Genomic DNA, 23366 nt, shown 5'->3' with positions numbered 1-23366 from the left:
ACTACTCCCAGAACCACAGGACATTGGATTTGAATTTAAACATGGGTATGTCCACACAAGCACGAAGCCTGTCCCTACATTATCATTTCCCTTTACGCGCACACGCACACACACACACACAGAACAGAAAAGCCTCTCACATAAGCTGTGCTACCTTCTCCTGAAACAATCCAAAAAAAAAAAAAAAAAAACAGAAGCACTTGTTTTTTTCTTTACTTATCACTTATGTTCATTTTTACTGATTGATTTTTGCAACATACAAACACGTTGGTGTGTGAGAGTGTGTGTGTGGGTGTGTGTGTGTGTGTGTGTAAGCAGATGAGCACGAGGAGGGGACATGGCTGGCTGATTGAGAGTCCCACAGGAGGCGATGAGCAAGCAGCAGCGAATGACATCGCTCACGCTCATGCTGTTAATAATGATTAGAGGAGAGGGGGGAGGAGGGGAGGAGAGGAGAAGAGAGGGGAGGGGAGGAGGGGAGGGCAGACTCTCTTAAAAGGCACAGATGGACTGTTTCTGAGGACGAGGGTCGCAGTTCTAAGAGTGGAGGAAGAGAAAAGCGGCGGTGGATGAGGACAAGCAGAGTGGAGGAGGTAAAATAACGCAGAGGTAGAATAGATGTCAGAAGGCTGAACGGGGTAGATGGGGGGGGGCATCAATGCGTTTGTACTTGTGTACAAGAAGGAGGCTCAGAAAAGAATTAGGGGAAAAAAAGATGGAACAAGATGGAAGAACGAGGAGTGAAATGGGGAGAGTGGGAGTGGACAAGAGAGATCGAGGGTGAAAAGGGGGTTGAGAGGTGGTGGTGGGGTGGGGCGTGGGTGGGGCAGTGGACATGTGTCACAACCAACAACCTTGTATACAAAAATAACTTTTAAAATACCATTTACAAAAAAGACAATTATTATTACAATCTTATTCAGAGCCTGTTTTATCATTCTGAAGGGGAGCTGGCTGGCAGCCAATGTCTTTCTTTTGCCAACCAATTAAAAACTTTTTTTTTCTATGTTTTCTGCATATAACTCAAACATATCAACAAAAAAAAAACAACATGAAAAAAAAACAAACCCTGAAATATTTGACAGGAGCAGAAAAAAAAAAAAAAACCACAGTGGAATAATTTACAGTTTTTAGGATGGGGGGGGGGGGCGTTGCGAGAGGGAATCATGCACTGACTTTCTTACATCTTCTGTTAACAAGAATAGTTAAGAGGAATTCAAAAAGAATAAGAAAATCTGAAATATTATATACCTAAGTCGCCCTGTACATTTATTTTTCAATATAAAACAATGCATATATAGTTATGTAGCTATTGAAGAAGACGTTAGCAAGAGAATGATTCAAACCGGAGGAGGGAGCGGCGGTCCCCCCCCCGGGTTTTCGCCGTCGTATGAGGCGCACTAGACGCACGGAAGCGAGTGAAGCAACTTTTTTGACGAATGCAACCGCCGAACAAAAGGGCCTGGTCCGTCGAGAGGCTGCCGGCGTGCTCCGGCGCCCTCCTTGCACTGACTGGGACAAGCGTCTGTGAAGTGCCGCGCCGCCCGGTGTTACCCTTAGACGCCGACGCTCCCACGTCCTCTCCGGCGAAAAAAATAAAAAATGTAAAATAAAGGGGGGGGGGGGGGGTTCCCTCCGCCGGTGTCGGTGCCTCTTTTCCCTCGAAGGCCTCAACCATTTCAGGGGGAAGAAAAAAAACGGCTTAAATAAAGACAGAAAACGAAGGGAGGAGAGAGGGAGGGTCCGAGTTAAAGAAGAGCGCCGCAGGTGGGTCTCATCGGAGGGACGGAAGCGAGCGACGGAGCTCCCGGTTCCGGCAGCAGAGCCGTTTATTTTTATTTGTTTTGTTTTTTTTATAACTGGTCCTCAAACGGTATTACTCGGAAAACGGAGCCGCGCCGTGTGTGCTCTGTTTCATGCAGAGCAGCGCACGTCCGGGGATCCCTCGTGTCCCGTTACTACAAACATAGAGCACAGCAACTCCTTTACGTAAACGTGCCTCCCGGGGACGATCGGCGTCCTTCTCCGCCCGCCGACGCGGCGACAATTTATGCGGTGGCGTTTATTTATGTATTTGTTGGCCCGATAAGTGCGCACCATCGCGTTAAGCGACGCTGTGAAAACCCCGGCGGCGAGAGGGCGGTTGGCGTCGATTTCTAGAAGGTGCTCAGACGGACAAGAGCGTCACCGGCTCAAACATCCCGGAGGCGGAAAAAAAAAATAAAATAAACAAAACAACAAAGCTGTGACACAGAGAGACGAGCGGAGGGGGAGAACACGTCTGCGCCAGTCATTCTAATTCCACGCCAATCGTTTTTAATATCTCACACACACACACACACACACACACACACACACACACACACACACACACAGACACAGACACAGAGAGAGAGCCCTGGCAACCTGTACGCAGGGACGCAGGTTGCACCCTGGGTAAAAGATTATCTGAGTTTCCTTTTAGGATTGTTGTTGATTTAAAAATAAAAAACATTTAAAACAGAAATAAGCAGAACTCTCCTGGAGATTCAGTCGCCCCCGAACGCGTATCGCTAATCAGACTTCTCCAAACGTCTTCCTGCCTCCCCCCCCCCCCCCCCCCGTTTAAAGTTAATATTAGGGTAAGGACGGTGCCTCCTGTGAAGTTGATTGTTCACTCATTGAATAACACCTATGTATGTATTGCTTTTTTTCCTCTAAAGTAGCACCTCCGTTCCTATTCATCGAGCAGAAACGTGTGTTGCCGCTCGTACGTTTCAGGTGAAAGCACCTCGTCGATATCGGGGGGGGGGGGGGGGGGGGGAGAAAAAAAATAAAAATAAAAATAAAGAGAAAAGCAAAACAGAACAGCGATCGTCCTCGAAGCGGTTAAATTGGTTAAACCGATCCCAGGTTTGCACTCCGAGGGGAAAACTAAACCCCTCCGCCCGTGCGCGGCAGGAAGCCGGAGGGGGAGGCCGAGACCCGGGACGCGCAGGCGACGCATCCGATCTGCGCGGGGTCTCCTCAGGGGCCCTGCGGCACTTTGAAGGAGGAGTGAGGGGAGAGAGAGAGAGAAATAAAAAAAAAAAAATAAAAAAAAAAAAGGAGCGGGTGGAGGAAAAAAAAAAAAAAAAAAAAAAAGATCGGAGAGGAGGCGCTCCATCCCGCGAGGACGTCGGCGCAGAGCGACGCGGCGGGGCTTCCGCGGAACATCGATGGTCTCGGCGTTGGGCCAGCCGGGTGGGAGCGGAAGTGTCCATCTCCCGACGGGTGAGAGGGGGCGGTGGTGGTGGTGGTGGTGGTGGTGGTGGGGAGGGGGAGGCGGTGGACAGGTCGTTCCGTCATGTCCACTCCACGGGGGGGTCCCGGGGGCCCTTGGGCTGAATGCAGTGGTTACCGAACCCTGGGAGCAGAGGGAGGGGGGGAAACGAGACGATCTGAGACCCCGTCCTCAAACCAGAGGACGGACCACAAAGATGACCGCGCGCGCACACGCACACGTACACACACACACACACACACACACACACACACACACACACACAGAAAAAAACCTATGTGGTACGAAAGTGTGTCTCAAACAAGACGGAGATGACTCACCCACCCAGGGCTGCGTTACCGTCTGTTGCTGTGGCAGGATCAGCTGTTGACAGGCTCTTATTGTCTGACACACACACACACACACACACACACACACACACACACACACACACACACACACACACACACACACACACACACACACACACACACACACACACACACACACACACACACACACACACACACACACAGTTCCAAAGCTTGAAGATTTCTGGTTGGATATTTGCAATGACAGTCTCTCTTCCACTCGCACTCACACACACACACACACACACACACACACACACACACACACACACACACACACACACACACACACACACACACACACACACACACACTCTGAGAGGGTCGCCGCCCCTACCTCTTTGTGGACAGCTCCATTCAGCGGAGGCAGAGGTCTTCAATTCCATTGGGTCTGACAGAGCGACAGGGCGAGTAAGAGAGAGGGAAAATAAGAAAATAATGAGCCACTATAGCAAGAAAAAGCGCAGATGCACAGACTTTTGGTTTTTAGCCGAGCTACGCTTTTCTCTTTGTCAGTCCCTCAATTCCCTCTCCACCTTTTTCCTGCATTCCTTTGTCCCGTACTGGAGAGAAGACATGCATCCACCCTTATGCTACAAAACAAATCTCCTCCGTACTCTGTTTGGTGCAAAACATCAGCCCCGGCCAATGTTTCAATACTAAGGAAAAAAAATATGATTATTACACGTGACCGCTATAATTATCCAGTGATTTCTATTATTAAATCAATTCAGGCCGTTGTTGGGATATTGAGTTGGAGCAGCAGAGAGGCAAAAGTGGAATGTTAACTGTTGAAATATTAATTCAATACGGTGAAGATGGTTCCAACTTTGTTTAAATTGCTCCCGCTCTCTCTTTTGTGCCCATTTACCCTTGATTATTCTTTTATCCATGCTTTTCGACCAGGCTACACTTTCTTACTGGTCTGCACTAAAAGTCTGTATTGTTGTCAATAGCGCCCCCTAGTGTTGCAGTATGGCCACAGTAATGACAGGCCACGGTGTTGGGTATTAGGCAGGATCTCATGATTCTCAAAGGGTCACGATGCGATTCAATATCAATAATTCAAAAGCGTCTCATGTAAGTTGCTTCATACAAAAGCATCTGCTAAATTAAGAAATGTACATTTCATACAAATGAGAATTGCTACCAACTTTTCAGTGCAAAACCTTATTATTTCACAGAACAAATTCAGACACCTGATATTTAAATTCATTTGTGACTATGGTGGTGGTATTTAATTTGAGCAGAAAATGGTTCCATGAGTTCCAAACAAAGTATCAATATTACAATTTTCAAGTCAGAAATTGAAATAACAGAATTTGAATCGTATTAGAGTCTCATGTTTTTACCAAGCTCTAGTCCATAGGAGTCACCAGGAAGGCCAGGTGTGTAGAAAGACCGTTGTCTCACAGAATACTCACAGGTTTTGTGTCTTGCAATTTGCATGTCCATCAACAGCCATCATAGGAACTCTGGTCAAAGTATGTAGTCCCAGTCTTTCGGCTATTTCAAATCAACACAAGTAGGCTTAATCCTCTACTTTTTTTTTCCACCCTAGCGATCAATTCCTGTCGTTTCCACGACGTTCCCAGGTTCCAAAACAAAGACACCTGCCGTACCCGTTCCAGGAAGCACCCATGCGCCTCTAACAACAGCACCGATGACGCCCCGCTGAACCATTACCAATAGGAACGCACCTGTGGCCAGGACGAAGGACTCGGGGGTCCTCTCTGGGAGGGGGGGAGGGGAGTCATCACTGTCCCAGCAATCTGGGTCAAGAGGTCAGAGGTCAAGTGAGAACCACCGATAACAGCCGACCAATGAGACAGAGACAGAACGTCAGTCAAACTGCAGCGAGAGAACGACGAGCACTGAATGGGTGAATCTCAAAACAAGTGTTTCCTTGATGCCTTGCCCCGATGACTCCACAGATATACAGACTCTATTCGCTCTACTGGTAGCAAGTTACTCGCTAGAGATTGTTTAGGCAAGAAAAGCGAGACACAAGGGTCATGCCATGTGACCAAACTCTTCGCTGACCACAGCATTTCCCATGTGGCTGAGCCTAAAATTGATGGTGTGGTCTTGCAGGTGGGGTAATGATGTGAACGACCACTTGGAAATGCCTCTCAAAACGATGAGAGGAGTGGCTAAACCGCCGAGAGTAGTGTTCGAAAAAGTGGTATATAAATAAAGCTTTACTTACTAGCTTCCCCATTTCACCTAACGTAACTTTTATTCAATTGACCAAACTTTATTTTTTAACATGGTAAGTCGATTTTTAAAATATATTTTCTATGCATATTTATACATGAGTGTGTATACAGTCGGACAATTAACTGGAGTCAATACAATAACAAACTGGTAATAATGATGGGCAATTCTGTCCATTTGTGTTGCCTGGGCTGTCAACCTGTCTCTGGCTACCTTGTAAAATTCTGTGGCTCCTCAGGAGGGAGGTCAAGAAAAGAGCACGAGGGCACACAACAATCGGGAATCAAAGATGGTCTTGTTTTGAGTTTCAACTAATTCAGGCGGAACATACTCAGGATGTTAGTAGCCTCTGGTACACCCACAGACCAGCTGAACCAGGAGAGCTCTGCAGCAGCCCGGTGAGTACAAACCAGTTAGACTGGATGCCAGATTGCCGTGTACCCACGACAACAATATCGCTGAAAATTCAAAACAATCCCCCCACCCCCCCAGAATCGATCTAAAGGGAGTGATTAGTCATTCTTTACCAATCAAAAAAAAAAGGAACTACTTCTGGACACCAACCAACAGGCAGTCTATAGCGAGTCGCACGCCAATCATAAGCAGCCAGTAGCATCTTGTGACCAATCAAAAAGCAGCCAGTAGCTTCATGAACCTGCCATAAGGAGCCAACACAGTCCAAAATGCACCAGAAAGCCAAGCAGAGTAAAAAACAAACTCAAAACATTCAAGTGTTCCTAAATATCGTTTCAAATATTGGACAATTCCGAATAGTGCTTCATTTTAATAGCACACCCACCAAGTTAACATTTATTACTCTAGCTGCCTATTGTTGGCAGCATCAAATTGTGGATTTTCTACCTAGTAACTTAACAATTCTTGATATAATTTCTGAATATTGTTTAACTACTGAAACACAGGCCACAATATCTGCAGGTAGAATTTTACATCTTACAATTTATTTGCCTCTGAGCAACCTTACTTTTGCTCAATAACAAACTCAAATGATCATATTATTAGTAACAACTACCAAAAAAGAGTTTGGGTCGAGGCAGAGGCCATTAAACCCCTTTAAAAACTGATATAGACTATGATATTTTCACGTTTTTTTCCTAGAAGTGCTTCAATGGCAGAATAAAGTAATAATCACGATGATGATGATAATAATAATAATAATAATAATAAGTGATAATAACGATAATAATTATAGCGCTTCATTTTCATTTCTTAACTCCCACTGATCAACATTTAGTTTTATCCAACGACGGTACCATTCCAAGCCAAGTCAAACTGCATTCCATCTCAGCTCCAATCACAGCAAGATGAAGACTTTGCTTTCGGGGACCTTGTTGGGAGATTAACTCATACGCGCGGCCATAGAGCAAAACCACAACTTTCCATCGCTGTGGTGACTGACGCCGTTACTAGAAGACAAGTGTTTTTATTCCTCAAACCAAACCAGTGTGCACAAAGCCAATAAGCGTACATAAGGACCAACGACATGCAGATTTGCTCCTTCACCAACCAACATGCACACATACAGAGTTCTGCACGTACACGGGGAAACACGGGAGAGCACATGGAAAAACACAGGGTCATTCAGAGAAAGAAGAGAGGAAGTCGAGAGAGAGAGAGAGAGAGAGAGAGAGAGAAGCTGGAGTTGTTTTGACAGATGCTCACTTGTATCGTTTGCAGCATTCCACACAAACCAACCAATTAGTCATACAGTTTCTAATCGGATTCCCTGGAATCGCGGTCTCTAGCTATACTCTGCTCGAGCTCAAGAGTGACTTTTGGACAAATTATCTCTATCTACTGAATAAAGTATTGCAGGTAGGTGAGCTAAGTACTATATATCTGATACAGGGTTAGAAATCGGAAGAGACGTTGTATTATATTAGCTGTTGTTTTATTTTAGGTTAGATAGCAAGGTAAGTGTTTAGGGGAAGTGGAATGAATCTAAGCGCTCCTTTTTTCCCCACCACTGAACTTCAGACAAGATTTTGTTGGAGTTCTCTCTCCAAGCATGAAAGTACGTATGAGCTTCAGCGGTAGTCTCAGGGTTTTATAACATCAGACATGGCCACTCTGATGCAGAAGACCTCCACTCGTTTTTCAGAAGAAAGAAACGTATGGATAAATACAACGGACACATTTGCAGACACAATGTTTACGTTGAAATTAAGAACTTGAATTCAAATGACTATGACTAATAACAAAAGGACTTATTTAATGACTTTTAAGGCCTAATATTTGTTAAATTAATTATTTTAAGACTGAAGTATCTACAGACACCCTGCACTGTATACGTGTGTGTAGACTACAGTGAAGTGTATGTCATTTGTGAATTTGTCAGTAACTTCTGTTGGAAAAGCTGTGAGTTCAGTTCAGCCATAAACGTACTTGCTGTGGTCGTCGTGGGCGACGGGGAGTTTTGTCCGGCGATGGACATGGGTAACACCTTCCTGACTGTCTGCTGGTCACCGGGGTGCGACGCCGCAGGCATCGCGGCCATCGACGTGGACACGCTGGAGCGGTGGTAGCCCTCCCTCCCCAAACACATCTCGCCGTCCCCCTCTTCGTCGGAGTTGTCGGAGTGCAAGGGGTTGGTGAAGCTGAGGGCAGTCCTGACGGGAGTGGAGGAGGAGGAGGAGGACGCGGAGGAGAGGTGCGAGGAGCAGGAGGAGGAGGGCGGGACGTGCTCCGAGGAGGACGAGGACGAGGTGGAAGCGGAGGACTTGGAAGGGGGCTTCTCCGGGCTGCCGCAGGGCTGACTCCACGAAGCGTGTCCTGCCTTGGCCTCCCCCGCCAGGGCCTCGTCCTTCTCCCCACCCTTCAGGGGGAGGTGGTTGGGTCTGGCCGGGAGGCCCACGTCAGCCGGGCCGCCTCCGACCCCCTCCGTGCCGGAGTCCTCGGAGAGCGAGGAGCTGGAGGTGAGCAGCGATTGGCCGGAGCGGGCCTTGAAGGCGTGGCTCCGCTGTAGTACGCCCGCGCTGTTGGTCCCCGCCGCCCCCGCGGAGGTGGAGGTGGAGGTGTCGAAGCTGCGAGGCCCCTCCTGCAGGGGGACCTTCTTAATCTCGATGCTCAGCTTGCGCTCGATCCGAGGAACGCCGGAACCTTCCGAGATGGGGGACAGCGGGGAGGAGGAGGACAGCGTCTGCGTTTGTCCGGAGTCCGATGCGGTGGACGAAGACGACTTGCTGCTGTAGTTCTCGTTGAGATCCGGGTCGGAGACCTGGGTTTGGGTGTGCGCTTTGGCGGAGTTTGGCGGACCGCCGTCCTTCTGGCCGGAGGGACTGGGATCCGATCGGTTTTGTTGGACGTCTGATTTCAAATCTGTTTCATTCTGACAGGAGTAAAACAGAGGAGAGAAGAGGTGGAGAATTCTGCCTTTTCAAAATGCTCTCCAAGCACACCTTTTTCAAGTCTAGGTTTTTAACTGTTTTCTGTATTGCTTTATTCGTGTGACTATAACGCAAAGTGTCTTTGAGCATTTGGAAATGCGCTATACAAATAAGATTTATTATTATTATCATTATTATTGTGTAGTTTGAGTTAATAATCAAATGTGCTGCTTTTCTTGCTGTGCATGACTCCACCTTCAGCCTGTTCTTTAGGCCCATTAGGCGGTTATCTCCCCGCCTACCTCTTTTTCACCCCTCTCCTTTGTTGCTGAATAATAACTCAGACTCCGGCATTATTGTCCGAGCAAAGATATGATTCCAAACAAACAGCTGATTGAGATCAAATGAAATACAAATAGTTGTTTTCTAAAACACCTCATGCAGAAACCTCCTACCGAGAAGGAACTACTGTAAATACTATATTATCACTGCACGCCCACATCTCGTCCATGGAGTAAATAGAACAAAGCAACCCTACAAAGTAGACATTTCACCATTTTTGTTCATTCATGTTCCTCACATGTGTGTCTCACCTGCGTCAGACCGTGCTGCGCCGTCGCCAGGACGTGGATGACGGGCTTGGGGTGGTAGCGGTCATTGTCCTGCCTTACGTTGGTGACGGTGGGGAAGGCCGAGGGTGGCGATGGGGTGAGGATGGGGGGCACCGGGCGGGGCTCCGGGGGCTGCAGGATCTCTTCCTTAACGTCCCCCTCTGTCTGAGAACTGGGGGGCGAAGGGGATGGGGGGGTATAGAGACACAACACAGATTCATTTTTTACTCAGTTTTTTTTTTGCCAAAGACAAAAGGCTCCTCACTGAGAGGATACGAGCAGAAACATTCTGGGAGACACAGGACCGTGGCCTTCTTTGGGAAAGGAAAACTGCTGTATTTTTTTAAATCTTAACGCGTTAGTCATTGGGAGTAAAGTCGAGCTGCAATACATGGTGCAATGGGGAAACCCTGACCGCATTCTCCACCGACCGCCATTGCCCCGGTTTGCGGCAGTCAGCTGAAGCTATTCTCTCAATGCTGGATCAACTGAAAAGATTCTGGTGCCAATCCCTCGGGTTGATTCCAAATGATCTGAAAAGGTTTCAGAGATTCCCTTTCATGTCATCGTCAAAAAGGGAAAGCATTAGAATAAAATTATGTTACATACAAAGAGAGAGAGAGAGATTGTACAGTTACAACAAATAATAAATGAAAATTTAAAAATACAGCTTTTAGATGCTATTTAAGAAGTCTGTTTACCAAGCCTGCAATTTTTATTTTTACTTTTTACTTTCGAGAAAAAACTTCTCAAAATAGCAGGGCTCTGAAATTTTCGGGATTGCAGTGGAGACACTTCAGGGGATTAAACTAAATAAATAAAAATCTGTGACAAGCATGAAATTTCATCATATGGCGTAGACTGACATTTAGACAGCCATGTTTAAATTATTCTTTGTTTTAACAGAATATGATGAAACCGGGCGATCCTGTGTGAAATTAAGATGAATGTGAACTAAAACCAGCTAGTTAAAAGAGTATTTAAACAGCAGCAAATGCCTGAATCTTCTCCAAGTACAGCTGCGGTGGTGTGGCCATGACTCATCGTCTACCACCAGGGGGCAGACACCACGGCATCTCTCACGGAGACAAATTACATGTCTACAAATGTTAGGTTACCCGTGTCAAAATGCCTCTTGCAGTATTCTGCGGGTTGGAGGGTGACGCGGTACCCTGACCTGAAGAACAGCGTACTGAAGAACAGTGTAAAAATACTCCAAGACCGACTCCTCCGGCCCACCACACAGTGTTGTCATTCCACCCCGAGGAGTAACGTTTCACCCCGGCTCCCTTTTCTGCTGCCAGGCATGTCCTGTGACAGAAAGTTCTCCCTTTTTAACCTTGCAGCCTTTGGAAACAAAACTCGGGATGGAGTGCATGCCACAGCAGTGAAACAACGTAGACGGAGTTGTAGAATGGCTATTACTGCGGCATGAGGATATGAGAAACGCATGGTGACGAAACCCGACAGTAGAGATCAATTGGCCATTGTTTATACACGGGTTTGCAACAATTCTTTCCCCCCTCAGAGACCCTCTAAAACAACAATATGAGACCCCCCTATTTAAAAATCATGAACACAATTTTTTAAATTAATTTATTATTTTAATAGTAAAGAAATCAATGTTTTTGGGGTATGTGGATTTTTTTTTTTTTTTTTTTAATCAACATTTTACTAATTGGAAACATATGCCTCAAATCGTCCAAGGCCTTATAACCCGCCTGAGATCTCTGATGACCCTCTGAGGGGGTCCGGCACCCCAGGTTGGGAATCACTGGATTTACCTGAAGTACACAACAAAGTTCTGCGAAGGAGTGTTACCATACTCGTAATTGTAAACAAACCTACAGTTATTACAGGACACTGGTGGCTCAACCAAATAAAAGCAAACATTTCTATAGATGCCTTCTGCCACTTGCACTTTTGGCAGCTGTTGTTTTCTCCATGGCCACCGGACAATGGCCAACATATCTCTGTCTACATTCACAAACATCTCTCTCTCACTGACCGACTTTTCTTCTCATTTATTCACCACACGCAGACACACAAGCAGTGGGAGGAGTAGGAGGATGTAACAAATCAAGAGCACATGATGAGAGCAAGACTGTCGCTGGGAAACAGAACATGACTGTGTCCGTTTGTGTATAATAGCGAGGGAGAGACGTGAGCACTACAAATAGGGCCGGGCAATATTGTCAAAATGGAACATCACACTATGTTTTGACGAACACCGTGATATCCATAGTTTGATAATATTTTGGGGAGGACTATTGACGCTTTCGTCAGACATTTACACATAAGATATTATGACCAGGTAAGCAAAACAGCTAGAAGTCCACCAAGTGGAATACAGTCACAGACACATTTTTCGGCGAAGGTGTACCTGGTGACGTCGTCTGGGAAAGGTTTGAGTCTGAGAAAATCTCCGTATTTTAACATAGCTCATGTAGGAGACTTTCAACAAGCCTCCGTCTTCCTCTCCTCTGTCGCCCCACCAAGGCTGACTACGCACTGTACAGCAGCACAGACGACTCCCGTTGGGGGTCGCGGTTTCCATGGGGGGAAATGGTTCATTTCCACGCTCTGGGAGTTCACCCCAGCCCCGTGGTCGTCCCCGCGGGGACGCGGGCCTCGCTTCCAACAGAAACACCCTGACTCGCGCCCGCCCTCTGAGACTCACACTTACATGCACATGTAGACACACAAGCAGCGTAGTTTCCCCACGCAGTATAAACATTCCTGTACCTCGCGTTACTTGGAATTTGTACAGACACTTGCAGTAACATCTGCACGCAGACGGCCCCAGCGTTGCTAGAAATACAAATCGCAACAAACCTTTTACCTGTTATAGGGACACACAGGATTCGCTGTGAACCATGCAATGCTGACATCCTCAGTGTGGACAGTAATCACAGTAGCTCAATATAACTTCCAGAGACAAATAAGTATGAATGTCATGCAACAGCGAGTGGCTCTTGGTTGTGTACAATTACTCACAGCAAACATCCTCTGCATATCCTTAGACGGTGAATAGCAATTTCCCTTTGCTCAAGCAAAGTCTAACACATGTAAACATTATAAATCGGTGTACGCATGTCCATGTGCACACGCACACACACACACACACACACACACACACACACAAATCAAAATCCATTCACGGACTTAAATTTAAGCTCTCAAACTAAATGTACACTTGCACGTACATTTGCATTTCTGTGGAAACCTTTTTCCAATTACAAAATTGAAACAGACATTTATTTTGAGAGGAGTCTAAGTGGTATCGAGCTGGATGCCAAAATACTGTACCGGTCTACGTGAATACGAATTAAATTTTAAGTAGCACCATAAACATAGCAGTGTAGCGTAACTAACCAACCGTGCGCTCCACTTCTGCTGTGCCTCAAAGCACAAATGCACTAAAACCATCCGGCCCACTTTGGCATGCTGGTGACACCATTATGGATGTGTACAAAACCGTGGGCGCACGCGCATTACGCACACATGCGTGGACATGTGAACAACTTTGCACGCGCGAGTATACAATCATACACAAAGGCGTAATGGGAGGAGACGCGCAGACACAAACGTGCATAAATGTTCACATATGTGTTTTGCAGGATTGTCTCTCTAACACACACACGGCTCTATGTGTTTTCCACATGTAGAGAAGCATTTTTAATCAGTGCTGCTTCACAGTGGGACCAGCATACGTTGATGGTACGGTGGGTTTGGTTTCCCAGTGGGGGGACAGGGCTTTCAGAACGACACAGTAGATACAGATTTAGAATTTGAGGAAAAAAATAGAATCGAATAGAATCTGGCCACACACACACACACACACACACACACACACACACACACACACACACACACACACACACACACACACACACACACACACACACACACACACACACACACACACACACACACACACAGACAGACACACAGACACACACACACACACACACACACACACACAAACACACACACACACAGACACACAGACACACAGACACACAGACACAGAACACGCTTATTTTAGGGTCAGTGCTGAAATAAGTTTAGTTGGTATTCATGGTTGGTATCATGATGTCACACTGATCCTTATTTAATGTATTAACCTATTTTCATTTAATTTCCATCCACAATGAGGCCATTTGACAATGTTTTCCAATTAATGAGAGGAAGCTAAAGCCATACCAGTGTGAAAATGTAACTCAAACTATGAATCCCACAATCCCCATTCAAACAAACAAACAAGTAAAAGCATGGTATTGTATGTCATAAATGTGAAATGGTTCAGGAGGTTATAAGAGGAAGCATTTTGTCGGGGGCTTTTCACGAACCAGGAACTTGCTCCCTGCTACTTAAGGGCAGAACATACCCGATGTAAGTACACAAAGCAGTTTTTCCGGCTGATTCAGCGCTGCTTGCAGTACTTGTTGTCCTCGCTTCCTCTCACTACTTTTGTTGTGTCAAATAAAATGGGAAGCCAGAACCACAAATACAGCGCCCGATGGACTGACAACGAAATGGGAACGCAACCAAGGACCATTTAAAGGACTCCTTAGGTTCCTATTTCAGAAGGTTCCGGACCTAAATGGGTCCTCATTAACTTCCTGTACCATGATGGAAAAGCGGCTATTGCCAGCAGCTGCTCCTGTGTATCATTATCGGGCATGTGGCAATAAACTTGAATAATGTGAATAACGCCTGAATGTTGTAATGAACATCCCACACGGTGAGGGCATTATTCTCGTAGAACATTTTCTGAATTGCCGAGTCACATCATAATCATGGAAGCCCTCAATCTACACAAAGTGCTATTGTTGTGTTTGGAGGCGAAGGCAAACTACGCGGTCTGTCTGAATCAAAATGGCGGTGGATTAAGACCCAATCCAGGGTGTGCCCACGTGTGTTTGAGTCCATAGAGGCCGCGATTCACTCTGCGTGACCTTGATGCTAACATCATTGTAATTCCAGTGGTATCTTTCTCACGCGCGCCCGCACGCACACGCACACACACACACACACACACACACACACACACACCTACACCCATTCCAGAAACCCTGGGGGACCATGGTCAGTGGAATGCGGACTACGTCAGTAAAAATAGCCCTTACTGTCATTGGAGTGCTGAGGCTAAAACTAGGCCTTGACACTGTATCTTAGGGAAGACATGAGGTTATGGGGGAAGCGGAGAGAGAGAGACAGAAAACATAAAAACAGAATGGGTTAAATACAAGCAGACAGATTTAAGTGTGTGTGTGTGTGTGTGTGTGTGTGTGTGTGTGTGTGTGTGTGTGTGTGTGTGTGTGTGTGTGAGAGAGAGAAAGACATTTCAAATATAAAAATTCCCTGGAATTGTCTCCAGGAAATAAGCAGCCATTTTGGAATTATATCATTGACGTCAGAGTGGAGTGAGCGGCTGCTGTTGAGCGACACTGTCGCCAGGCTGGGATATTTTGGGGATGGCTATTGGTAGAGGCATTGATTAGAACAGCTAGAGCAGTCTACTTGTAACCAATAATTCATCCTTATATAAAACATTTAACTTCATCACAGATACACCACAACCAGTGCTAGGTGAGGGAGAGAGTAGGCGAGGACAGAAAGAGAAGGAACGTACAGTGGGGGGGAGTAATTTATTAAATAAGAAAGTATGACAGGCCTATCAGCTCTATCATAAGAGCCTGGGGCTGCAGCGTTGCAGAGTGTTGCAGAATGGCCCATAAATATTTAGCTCACACAGGCCAGAAGCTCGGTATAGCGCAGGGTAAGGGAGGGAGCCCTTGTTTGGGGGGAAAAAAAAAAAAAAAAAATGTTGTCTCCTCTCGGTGGGTGCTGCTTTTCCGTGACATTTGGTAAGCGCAGTTCAGTTCTGTTTGAGCCCGGCGGTTTCACAATGCGGACGAGTTTACCCTCGAATCGCCGCCATTCAGAAATGATCAAACAGAGGGGTTCAGCCGGCGGAGAGCACGACCATATCAAATAAATAAACAAATGAATAACTATAGATAAATAAACACATCAAAAAATACATATCCAAAATCAAATGAGTACATGGCCGGGTCTTTCAAATGTGTATTACCTTCGTATGCGGGGGGGTTTTGGGGGGGGCGTGTCCCATCTCTCGTCATCTGATTGGTGGCTTGTTTTGTCTACACTGCTCTCAACCTGGACACACACAAATTTGCAATCATCACAGTAAACACCTTGAACACACCCCCACATTTGAATCATATCATATTCCAAAAGAAGTTAAAAGCAGCGTATTTTTCAAAGCATCCGCCCCATCCTCCTGAAAACGCACCACGCTGACACCTCCAAACAGAGGCGCGCGTCAACCGTCTCTATAAGTTTATTGTGACTTTCTTAAGCTCACACTTTATTATTATTGGGGTTTTTTTTCCCCCCACTTTCTTTCCCTCCCAGGATTGATTCCGACGGACTGTCTCTCCTCGGACTAATTCGCTCCCCTCATCTCATCCCTCCCTCTTCTCTCCTCCCTCTGTGGCTCATTAGTTTGTCTCTCCCCCTGCTCTCGTGATCAGAGGACGATAGAGGAGCTTCAGACAAACATACGACGGGAGGGGCGACGAAGACCCCCTTGCGCACTTCTGCGTGTGTGCACGAACCGTGCGCGTTTATTTTTTAGAAGTCTCGATTAGGAGTCGGGCTCAGGAACCGTCTTGAGGAAATTACTCCAAGATGATCCGGAGACAGAGGGTCTGCTGGTACTATATCGGATGTGGGCGTGTGAACTTGGTTGGGATACTTCCTTTTATCGCTGAAAAATAATGCCGACATCAAAGTGTATAACTGTGTGTGCGTGTGCCAGGCCTCGCATGAGTCACTAAGAGCATTGTTATCATGACTGGGACAATGTGTGCAATAACCAAGTACAGTAAATTGAAGATGTTGAGCGTATCATACTGTGTGTGTGTAGAATCAAATTCCTAATCTGCATGTTGAGGTGAGCAGTGTATTAATGAATTAGAAATTATATTTTAGTGTTTGTGTGAATCTTGTCTCTCTCCATCGCCATCTATGTGCGTTATGGGACGGCGACGGGTGATGTCATCACAGGAAGTCGGCCCCTGGAAGACCGCCAGAGGCTCCCCCCCCCTCCCCCTCCCCGAGTGATCTTGTCTTTTTGTTTTAATCGCCAGATAGCGTGTATTTGCCCATGAGCGTGTGTGTCGCACGTAAAACCCGGACAGGCGTGTTCGTGTCTCACCATGCTGTCGTGTATCTGTGCGTTGGTGGGACTTTCCAGCACAAGCAGCCGTTTCTCAAAGAGCTGAGCGATGGCTCGATGCACCAACTCATACTGCTCCTGTGACGGGAATGACCAGAGAAAGAACACAAGGAATACAAGGAAATTAAGTTCTTTACCAAGTTCCTTACAACATACGTACGGTACTTATTAAATAATTACGTTTTTACTACATTTTTAAAGTGGACCTTTTATGCTCCTCTTTACACAAGTTAATATAGGTCTCTGAGGTCCCCAAAACATGTTTTTAATTTTTTTTGCTGAATACCACTCAGATTCGAGCCATTCTTACATGCGACCAATCCACCCTGTCTGAAAACGGGCTGTTTCAGTGGGTGGAGCCACTGTCCCGAGGCCCCCGAGTTATGTGAGCCAATGGGGTTTGAGCACAAGTTCCGGGTTCTGTGAGCCAATGGGGTTTGAGCATGGCTTCCGGGTTTTCGTTCTATCTACTCCGTAACTTCCACTGATTTCACCTTATATGTTCAAAAAATCTATTTCTGAACAAATTTGAGGCGAGAAACAAGAAATCCAGTTGCTGAATCTTCAATCATATTCGATCTACAAGGCCTCATTTAAAAGTTTAAGACTACTTTGTCATTAGTTTACTTCATTATTTAACACTTTACCTCCTTATTTGGCCACGTATAATTTAAACATCTGACATTGTAACATTAAATATGACATAAAATAAGGACAAGCATAATAGGTCCCATTTAAGTTGCTTAGTAAGTTCCTAGCCAAATTTTAACTTATTGAGTACTTAGGTTTATTTTGCTAATTTTGTTGCCAAGTCCTTACGTTCCTTGCTTTACTACGTTTTTAAGTTCCTAAATCTATGCTTAAGTTCCTTACTTAGTGCTTAGGTTCCCTACTAAGTCCCTAGGCTCCTTAATACATTCCTTGCTAAGGGCTTTAGTTCCTTACAAAATTCTTAAGTTATTTTTCAAGCTCTTGAGTCAAGTTCAAGGGCAAATTCAGAAACCAGTGTGTGGAAGCTTCTCTTATTGTTCTAACAATTCATCCATGTACTCATTTATTTGATTATACTGCGGTGTCTCCCGCTCCAAGCCCTGAGGCACAAGACAAACTGAACACACAAACCTTGGTCTGAACGGCAGAGTGTCGCTGCGTCCTCATTTCCTGAATCAACCGAAATACGTTGAAGTCCTCTGGAATCTTCTGTAAAATATACATAAAATAAACCAAATTATTCAATTTGTTTTTGCAATGTTGTTCGATTTCACCGCCAACATCTAAACCATCATCTAAACAAATTGAAATAGCTAAAAGGGGGCATAACACCATGTGTAATTTATTCCATGTACGTTGTAGAAAATGTGCTAAGTAATGTGCATAGTAATGGATGCATGTCGTGTGTCTGTGTGTGTGTGTGCGCTTACACCAGCTTTGAGGAGGTTCCATGTGTAGTCAATAGCACAGATAGCACCCGTCCTCCCACAGCCTGCACTGTGAAAAACACATTTACAGAATTCAGACTGAGGGATCAACAAGTTCTCACACACAAATTGCATGAATTACCCAAAAATACATATGCATCCCCACAGGCATCGGAATAAGGAACTCACACATCGTAAATTAGCTTTAGGCATAATTTATAAAACCAATATACATCTGTTTTTCTTGAAAATACTGGTAAATAACAAATTAACGGTGCAAACTACTCCAAGGCAATCTGCGTCATCTTCTAAAAATACACTTGGAGGAGGGTCTGAATTCAACATGCATCATGGGCTAATGCTGTCGATGTTATTACAGGCCACTTTTCCTAAATTACAGTGGTTAGCTTCCTGACGTCTCTAATTCCTCTCACAAGTCAGCGAAACATCAGCAAAAGCAGCAGGTTGAGAGCATGTGCAAAGTCAAGACGTGACCCACAACTGACATAAAGCGGTTTTCACGTCACAACCAATTTGAGAAACAGCTACTTACATGTTTTGTTAGCCATGGCTAAACTCATACTATGATTGTATATAAGGAGTTGCCAATATTCCGGTATTCATGTAAATATGGGCAAATAACACCTGAATATTTGCAACCTTGGAGGAAGGTGGGGCGCAGTGGCACCAAAAATGTGCAATAACACGGAGGAACATACACTCGATCCCACACGTGTCATGTAACATCGTTTCTGACGCACACAAAGGCTAACACAGGATAACACACACACAGTCATAAAATCTCAGCCCACGCTGTTAGAAAATCCGCTGCCATTTAGTCTAATAAGCACGGTAGCAACACATTCGTAGAGCTTCTCCAACATAAGGCTATATACACACACACACACACACACACACACACACACACACACACACACACACACACACACACACACACACACACACACACACACACACACACACACACACACACACACACACACACACACCTGGAGTCCTGCTGTGTAACAGGAACTGTCCTCAGGCTTCTCATTATACCTTATTACACACACAGAGTCTATGTGAGAGTGTGTGTGTGTGTGTGTGTGTGCGCGCGCGCACGTTCTTATCATTGTTGCTGTGGAGCAGGGGTATTTACAGGCATCCATCCCGATTTCAGCCTCATAAATACCTCCTGCATTGTTTCCATCCTTATTCTCTTATTATCAAAGCGACCGCCAACATCTCCAAATTCTCATGAATTCAGTGTCACCAGGACCAATGATGTTTCAATTACATTCATTGGAACCATTCACTGCAAGTCTCGCTGGCGCGCCCTACGACTGTTAGTCATAGTCAGGGATTTCAACAAGATAAAGACACCTAATCCTGGCTGTTCTCTTTCCATATCACCGGGATATAATGCAGCATGAGCTGATATTCAAAATTAAACCTTACAGTGATAATCTGTAATGTTTGTTAAAAAGTCCCATATTTCATACTTTTTTAGCTTGGAAACGTTTAAGATCATATTTGAATGCCCTAGAGGTTGGCAACAATACAAAGATCGGGCACCAGCAAGAAAGCAGAATTTCGAGCAAAAAATATGCCCGTCTAACGAAGACAAGGATAAAATCTGAATGAATGAATAAATAAATAAATAAATAAATAAATAAATGAAGAGGTAAAATATTAAAATAAATGTTGCAGTGTGGAATGGACGATCTTATGGATTTCCACTGAAAGGTGAACACCAGTACCTGTAAGTTATACCACAACCTCAGTGGAAAAAGGTTGATTCATTCCCAACATTGGATGGAGCAAAAAATGGCAATGACCAAACACGCCTGTATTATTAGGAGTGGTGTACAAGTGATCACATAATAAAGAGATTATAAGGGCCACACACAAAAAGCGCTCCGCAACAGCTTCATGGAATATACAATGTTTTAATCTGCACGGGGTGTGCTTTTATCCGACGGGCCGTGTTTGGGTCAAAACATGGGCTCAATACAGGAGTATGTGGCGCGTTAATAGGATATGGGACTATGTGTTCGGATGGAGCCACAAACGTGACTCTATCCAGACTCCATTGAAACTTGGCATCAAAGACCTCACTTCCTGTCTTCTGCAGCACCTCAAACCGCCCTCTCAGAGGAAACCGCTGTCAGCGGCACCACTCGGAAAAAAATAAAAACATTTTCATGTGGTTTGATGTGGAGTTCAAGTGAAGAAAGGCAAATGAGGATTATATTAAACCAAGCTAATCATTGCCAGTGTGGGATTTTACTTCATACATATTCAGTAGGTTGAAAAAGTCAAGGAAGCACCAGGTAGAGAAGGACTTTCAAGTTTGAAGTCACAATAACAAATGCATGCACAATGGTAATATTATGGTGATCTGCTAAGTAGCAGTATGTGCATTGGTCTTAAAGCCTGCAAAGATATTTATTGCATCACCAGGGACGGTCTCAAAAACCATGACAACATAAGCCAAACATGGACGTAAGTCAGCAAAGAAGCTTAGTTGTCCAAGGTCAAAGGTCACAGTGATGGTGGATAAATGACACAAATCTCAATCTCAATAATGACGACAGGCTTTAATCAGGACCCCTGTGACCCAGTCCCTCCAAAATCGACATGTGAGCCTCACAAAGCTGAAAATGGGTTCAGATATAGCTAATTCAAAGTATAGGTCCACAATAAAGCCCAAAAATGAGACTTTTTTTTTTTGCACGCGTGGGGAGGGTTTGGTGTGGGCGCCTCGACCAACCTGCAGTGTATGCATAAGGGAACGTCGTCGTTGTCCTGGTACTCCCTCATTAATCCAATCATGTCCAGGATGGAGTCAAAGGAGGAGGGGACGTCGTGGTCCGGCCAGTTCATGTAGTGGAACTGAGTGAGTCTCCTGGACTCCTGCAGGGATACATGGACAACGCAACGCATTGGTACAAAGGGAGTGTGAGCGAATGTGATGCCATCTCCACTTCCCTGTTCAAATGACCTTTAAAGCCCAAGTGAAATTAAAAATCATTTTTTGTAAAAAAAAAAAAAAAAAAAAAAAAGGAAATTTGATTAGAATAAAAAATATCTGTTCCGTGTATGTATCATCTGTATAATAAATTTGGTCAAAATCTCCAGTACAAACAACAATAAATGTATGCCTAATCAATCTTTCGGCAATGATAGCCCCAGAATATTGGGATTTTCCAGTAGGCGTGGATTTTGGGTAGCGACTTGGGCAGACGTAAACACCAAAAAGGCTTCTAAGAGTTAAATTCAGATTCTCTCATAAGTGGATGCGATCAGAGAGCATCACAGAATTACACAAGTTGCCAAAGGATACCATAGTAAACGGGGCTGAATGGTTGAGGTTTTTGGAAATTTGACACCGGAGTCACCACGGCTTCACTTCGAGTGGACCACGGTCATCGATTGGGGAGAGGAAAAATAGTGTGCGAAGAACTAGTATCTGCTGCCTTGTACGATGGACCTAGTGTGAGCGTTGCAGCAGGGAACGCGGCTGACGGCGCGTCTCCCAGCGATGCCTGCCTCCATCGGTCACGCAAACTAAGTGATGGCAAACAGATGGAACGCTCCCTCGGTGGCTTCAGGCTAGGTCCCATTTTCACGTACGTCTCCCAAAAAAAGCTCTCGCACCTTTTTTAGAAATTTGGAAAGCGGTCACAATAACTTTAACGCCAATTTGACTTTGACTTTAAACAAGGCACCTGACCTCCACCCGGTCCATCGGAGTTGCTCAGTGGCCAAATCACCAACAGCTTTTCAGTGCAGACATAGTAATGTTTAAAACGGGCCGAGTATCACGACTTAACAAGTAACATGGTATGTGTTGGGAGTAAAAACCTTTTGCGCACTATTTATCAAATAGTCGGCAACAAAGCAGAATACCTACATTTTCATACTCCACGACCAGGGTCCTTATGAAATAGTCAGTTCTGGCCTGCTCCGATTCCTGGAAAGATTTTTATTTTCATTTTTTAAGAATGAGGAAAAAGAGAGAGACAAAAGGAGAAAACTCCTCAACTCCTTTAATAATACTTTTACTCCATAGTATGTTTTAGAATGCGAGATGAGCATACGTGGCACAGCGGGCAAAACTAACACACTCAAGAAGGAACTGTCTACTTACACAGGCGATTCTGAAGGGGCCAAAGGACATGGGATCTTCCCCAAGCAGGGGGAAATACCGCTCACACTTTTTCTGAAGTGGAAGAACAGTTAAAACAGAACATTAAATGATTAAAAAAACAACAATCTTTCAAAATAACTCATGTGACATCAATCAACCATCAATAAACGGTATCCTTACTGGCAGTTAGCCCCTCTCATAGCCTTCAGCCATTATTTGATGCATTGAGCACATTTTGTACATAATTTATATATTAGTATGTATTTTTTATATTGTTAAGCACTTTTTTTGCACTATATATGGGCTAAATATGCCTTTTTTGAGAAATGCTAAGGATTATACTGAAACCAAACCACATTCAAGACGAGACACACAAGCCCCGTATTCCAGCAATCAGCCACAGGTTGCCCTTTAATAGTCGAGCCACCAAAGCAGAAATACTGAGATCAATGCTCACTGACTGACGGACGGGCCTTGTGGACCACTTTAGCAACACAATATATATCACACACGTCCACACACACATTAAAGCACAAATACTGGTCGGTCATATGCACTTGAGCCGACACACACACACACACACACACACAAAAGGGATTACATTTCACAGCCTTACCCTTCCCATCTCAAACTCTCTGCAAGCCATTACGATAACCTGGAGAGACACACAAGCAGAAGGGGATTATGGTCAATATTCGCACTAAATCATTCAGTGGATTGCTCCTTGTTACCGGTTGTTCG

General features: G+C 45.0%; 1 protein-coding gene across 1 annotated transcript in view; it reads right to left on the bottom strand.

The window, feature by feature from the left end:
* Window positions 1-3293: 3293 nt before the first annotated feature.
* Window positions 3294-23366, bottom strand: part of ptpn12 (protein tyrosine phosphatase non-receptor type 12) — a gene marked incomplete at its 5' end in the record, with an annotated part of 41385 nt that continues 21312 nt past the window's right edge. Inside the window, 14 exons of the mRNA XM_080022695.1 lie at window positions 3294-3385; window positions 3583-3646; window positions 3950-4003; window positions 5313-5384; window positions 8233-9175; window positions 9767-9956; window positions 15885-15970; window positions 17034-17132; window positions 18177-18254; window positions 18476-18542; window positions 21246-21388; window positions 22389-22448; window positions 22626-22697; window positions 23242-23280. Coding sequence (XP_079878821.1) covers window positions 3376-3385; window positions 3583-3646; window positions 3950-4003; window positions 5313-5384; window positions 8233-9175; window positions 9767-9956; window positions 15885-15970; window positions 17034-17132; window positions 18177-18254; window positions 18476-18542; window positions 21246-21388; window positions 22389-22448; window positions 22626-22697; window positions 23242-23280 — 1977 coding nt within the window. The 3' untranslated portion in view covers window positions 3294-3375. The remainder of the gene's footprint in view (window positions 3386-3582; window positions 3647-3949; window positions 4004-5312; window positions 5385-8232; window positions 9176-9766; window positions 9957-15884; window positions 15971-17033; window positions 17133-18176; window positions 18255-18475; window positions 18543-21245; window positions 21389-22388; window positions 22449-22625; window positions 22698-23241; window positions 23281-23366) is intronic.

The sequence above is a fragment of the Zeus faber genome (genome assembly GCF_960531495.2).
Source record: "Zeus faber genome assembly, chromosome: 21".
Classification (NCBI taxonomy): Eukaryota; Metazoa; Chordata; class Actinopteri; order Zeiformes; family Zeidae; genus Zeus; species Zeus faber.
The sequence above is the reverse complement of the archived record's forward strand: the minus strand, read 5'-3'. Positions and strand labels throughout refer to the sequence as shown.